The sequence below is a fragment of the Propithecus coquereli genome, unplaced genomic scaffold (assembly GCF_000956105.1).
Source record: "Propithecus coquereli isolate 6110/MARCELLA unplaced genomic scaffold, Pcoq_1.0 Scaffold225, whole genome shotgun sequence".
In the NCBI taxonomy this organism is placed as follows: domain Eukaryota; kingdom Metazoa; phylum Chordata; class Mammalia; order Primates; family Indriidae; genus Propithecus; species Propithecus coquereli.
The window spans coordinates 1-4,674 of NW_012147745.1; the positions used below are offsets into that span (position 1 = coordinate 1).

Sequence of the window (4,674 nt, forward strand, 5' to 3'; positions counted from 1 at the left end):
GCTCAGGCTGGTTTCGAACTCCTGAGCTCAAACAATCCGCCTGCCTCGGCCTCCCAGAGAGCTAGGATTACAGGTGTGAGCCACCGCGCCCGGCCCTTTTTAGAGTTTTAAATTGATTTTTTGAAGCAATAGAGCCAGAATTTTCCTGTGCAGACTCAAATCACAAACTTACTCCTAAAGCATTCATTTAAAAATGCACATTACCCTTAAGGAAATGCCTTGAGACAATAAACCACTATGTAGTTTGCTTAAAATAAACCAAAGGGCCTGATTCATTCATAACAAGAAGCCCCCAATGAATTTACCTGGAGATGGAAAAAATTTACACCCTCTTAGAATCTCATTATTTACCCTCTTCCCCTCCTGTTTCTCTGAAGCAGCACACAGTGGAGGGGCTCTATCTATCCACCCACTCACCTACCTATCCATAGATCCATTCATCCATTTATCCCCTTTGCCTTTCCGTAAGTGATCTGAAATGGGCAGCCACTTGGAGAGCACCGTGGGCCAAAAACATAGGAAATGTGAAAATTAAGCTGAATGAATGATAACACATTTGCAATGACTTAGTATATAATGATTATTTAGTTTAGTCCAGTATAATATTACTTGAGCTTATTACAGATTTTCTCAAAGACTAGATTAAAACACATGGAGGAAAACTGGTCTCGTTGACAGTTTAATTCTCAAATAGTTTTCTATTTTAGATTTTAACATATGATGAAATTTAATAAGATCACACTAGTCTGGTCAAATTCCCTAATCTTAATGTTTACCTCAATGTCTGCTGGAAATGAGGCAAGAACCAGGGAAAAGACAGACATCAGTTGGAACATAGCTTAGGTTTAGTATTCAGAGGATAGGCTAAGCAGAAAGAAGCAAATGGGTAAATCAACTCAGTTTTTCAGATATTTTTTATTCCTCTTAAGAAATTGGATGGTAATACTTGGTTATTTGGGGAGTGGGAAAAGGGATATAGAATGATAAATTAGACCATAAACTTCTTTTATTCTGAGTTACAGTATGCAAAAATAAAAATTCAGATCTCTTTAATATTAGCTTAAAAATAATTAAAAATTATCTATCATACAAGTACATATATGTGTATAAATATGTACTTTCGCCTTATTTTAGCTTATAGAAATCTCCCACTTATTTGGAAAAGAAAATGTCTTGTGCAAGCAACAAAGTGGACTCCCTGCTCCAGAACATGTGGGATGGGAATATCTAATAGGGTAACAAATGAGAACAGCAACTGTGAAATGAGAAAAGAGAAAAGACTGTGTTATATTCAGCCTTGTGACAGGAATATATCAAACACAGTAAAGGTAAAGTCTAGATTTAACTTAATTATAATTCAATATTAAGAGATTTCTTAAAAGTATTAATATGTTTGTGTTTTAAAGAGACGGATGGTGTTTGGTTCTTCGAAAAATAAAACCACCTCATTATAACTCTTAAAGTCAAACTATCTCAGAGGAAAACAGATATTAATCTAACTGTACTTTGTGGGGAAAATTTTACCAAGCAGAGAGGTAATGTTAACCTGCTGATTCTAGACACTCTGACAACTTCATAATGTGGGTCTTGATCAGTCTCATTTGTTGTGGTACCCCTCCATGTATATTGTTCTTTAAGAGTAGATCCTTTTTAGATTCTAACTTCTTTTTTCTGTATTATTGTACATAGTGAAATTAAAGCAACAAATATAAGATTTTGGTTGCTATACCATACTTATGAAAATAGATAGTATGAACATCAGAGACGTTCTGGTCTCAGTTATCTATCACCGACTTGAAAGGAGACAACACCATTTCCAAAATGCTCTGTGCTTAGATAGTAAACTTGCTAAAGGACTATAATAGAATATTTACTCTAAGATTGCTTGGTGTAACTAGAGCTGGTCCTACTTCTTGAACTAGGCAAGACGTCTGTCTCGAGAATAATTTTTTGAAAGGCTACAAAATCCTTCTCATCCCTAAATTATTCCCTATCATATTAGCAAATTGACAACTCAATTTTAGAAGGATTAAGATATTTATTCATCTACCCCTGCACTCAAAAGTATCTAAGCTGTGTTAGGGAATTTTCCAAGTCTTAGTTAAATAAGCATTTAATGAGACAGGGCCCCTGATATTAAACAAAACAGAAATTTCTATTTATTATGTAATTGAGGAAAAGATGCAAAAACCACTGCGGAGTGGATCTTATAATATGATGAATAATAAAGACAGACCTCTGGTGAGAGGAGATCTCAAGGGCAGAGAAAAGAGGGTGCTGGAAGTAACTACATAGCAACTATTATTACTGCTCCAGAAATAATTACATCTGTATGTTTGTGCAATAAAATGTTCTATATAATATCATTTTTCTAAACTATTATAATCCAATTTATGTATCTTTTCAGATCCCCAAAGGAAAAACATGCCAACCTACCTTCCAACTTTCCAAAGCTGAAAAGTTTGTCTTTTCTGGATGCTCAAGTACTCAGAGTTACAAACCCACTTTTTGTGGAATATGCTCGGATAAGAGATGTTGCATCCCCAATAAGTCTAAAATGATTACCATTCAATTTGATTGCCCAAATGAAGGGTCATTTACATGGAAGATGCTGTGGATTATATCTTGCGTATGTCAGAGAAACTGCAGAGAACCTGGAGATATGTTTTCTGAGCTCAAGATTCTATAAAGCCAAGCATATGGGGGAAAAGTCAATCATGTCATATAATAAAAACATTAGAGTGATTATAAAAGGGTGGCAAACCTACTGGTTTTAAAAAAGTAAGAATGCTTAGCTATTCTCAGATCATTGTATTTAAGGCATTAGTAGCTTTTCAAAAGGCTCCTTTTCAAATTTTATATATATATGATTACAGCCATTTACTGCAAAATTTGGAAGGAGACATCAAGCTGAGTAATGTTCTGTTCACTTGCATAAATAGTGACATGCAAAATAGTAACTAGCAGCACTGTTTAAAAGTATGGACATTTATTATTATAAAATCAATTGTTTTGATAAGAAAGCAATTATTTAAAAAATAATTTAATACAAATACATGTTAAATGTATAAATTGTGATTCTTTTGAGTGAAAATAAGTTGTTATCTAAAGAAGAAACAAAACCTCTTTAACAGTTGTAATAAAACCTATCCTGGAAAAGTTAGTGGATATCACATGGAAATATTTATACTGTATTCTCTTACTCTCAGTACCTACTTTTAAAGAATCAGGAGAATTGAAACAATATCAAAATATAAATTATAAATAAATATAAAAATATATCTGTGTAAGATTTTTATTGAAAACATGTTATCAATGTATATATATGCCTAAATATTAGGCTATAAATAAAGCAAAATATTGAAGAACTCCATTCTCTCAACTTTAGAAAAGGGGACTTTTCTGAAGACAAATGCTTGATATTAAGGTACTAAGACTTCACTAATTTCATACACTAGTATCATCAACAAATTGTGATTAAACAGAAACCACTCTTTTAGACAAAAATACTTCCTGCTGATATGAAACACAAATTTCTGAATCACAAAAATGCTGAAACAGAAGGGTGACAAAAAAATGTGAAATTAAGAAAAAGTAAAAGTTATATTTTTTTGTGTTTCTTTTTTACACAGCTATGCTTAATCTAGGTATATCTGGCACAGGCATGCTTTTTGTGGCATCCAGTTGGTTATATTCCTGTATGAGTGCTGACAAGGATGACACAGCTTCTGTGAAACAGCTTTCTTCCATCCCTTCAACTTGTAGATAGTGATGAAGGTGAGCCTATAAATTAAGAAAACCTGGATGTTTACCATTGCAGGAACTTTAATACACACAGTTATCCCATAAGGTAAATATGTTCTATTAAAACTATAGTTCATTCAGCTTTATAATGGAAATGAGAACGTGTGTTAAATGGAATATTTTGCCTAAATCCTAGAAACTCAGGAAATTTGTCATTTAGAGTAATAATAGTATGAGTAAGCCTCTCCTCTTCAGTTATAATCAGTACAACAAATATAGTAAGCAAGATCACCCCTGATTTGTAATAGTGTAATTCTTAAGTATACATCTTAAATAGCCAAAATAAACACATACAGTTACAAAGGTGTATGATAATTACCTTTTTCTTGTAGAGCCTCATGAACCTCTCTCTCAGTTCCACGAAGGTAGGCTTCACACATGTGTTATTTGCTAAAGCTAATAATGAATGAGAATGACCCACAGGAGGTACTGAACACAGGCTGGTCTTCCAGCCTTCTTGATTCCAGGAGACAAACTGTAGAGAGGGTTTTAACCTGAGATTAAAAAAAAAACACAAAGGTAAGAACTAAGGACATTATTGACGGTATCATTCTAATTGCTTCGTATAAACTAAGTTAACTATTTTTTTACTATTAGTAGTAACATGGTGAACTAAGAGACATTTGGTAGGGGGACATTAAACTGGCTGTGATGGTGATTTGAAAAGCTAGAAACGCGGCCAGGAGCGGTGGCTCGCACCTGTAATCCTAGCACTCTGGGAGGCCGAGGCGGGCGGATTGTTTGACCTCAGGAGTTCGAGACCAGCCTAAGCAAGAGCAAGACCTCGTCTCTACTAAAAAAATAGAAAGAAATTATCTGGACAACTAAAAATATATAGAAAAAAAAATTAGCTGGGCATGGTGGCACATG

General features: G+C 34.0%; 2 protein-coding genes across 2 annotated transcripts in view; one reads left to right on the plus strand and one right to left on the minus strand.

Moving 5' to 3' along the window:
• Window positions 1-1,134: 1,134 nt before the first annotated feature.
• Window positions 1,135-2,689, plus strand: WISP3 (WNT1 inducible signaling pathway protein 3; the record flags this gene model as incomplete). The annotated part of the gene is made up of 2 exons (XM_012645084.1): window positions 1,135-1,328; window positions 2,408-2,689. Coding segments are annotated over 2 exons (476 nt in total), but the record flags the coding sequence as incomplete, so codon positions are not given.
• An 806-nt stretch (window positions 2,690-3,495) lies between these two features.
• TUBE1 (tubulin, epsilon 1) overlaps window positions 3,496-4,674 on the minus strand; it is a 24,909-nt gene continuing 23,730 nt past the window's right edge. The window contains exons 11-12 of the mRNA XM_012645085.1: window positions 4,124-4,298; window positions 3,496-3,783 (exon numbers count right to left, since the gene is read on the minus strand). Coding sequence (XP_012500539.1) covers window positions 3,625-3,783; window positions 4,124-4,298 — 334 coding nt within the window. The 3' untranslated portion in view covers window positions 3,496-3,624. The remainder of the gene's footprint in view (window positions 3,784-4,123; window positions 4,299-4,674) is intronic.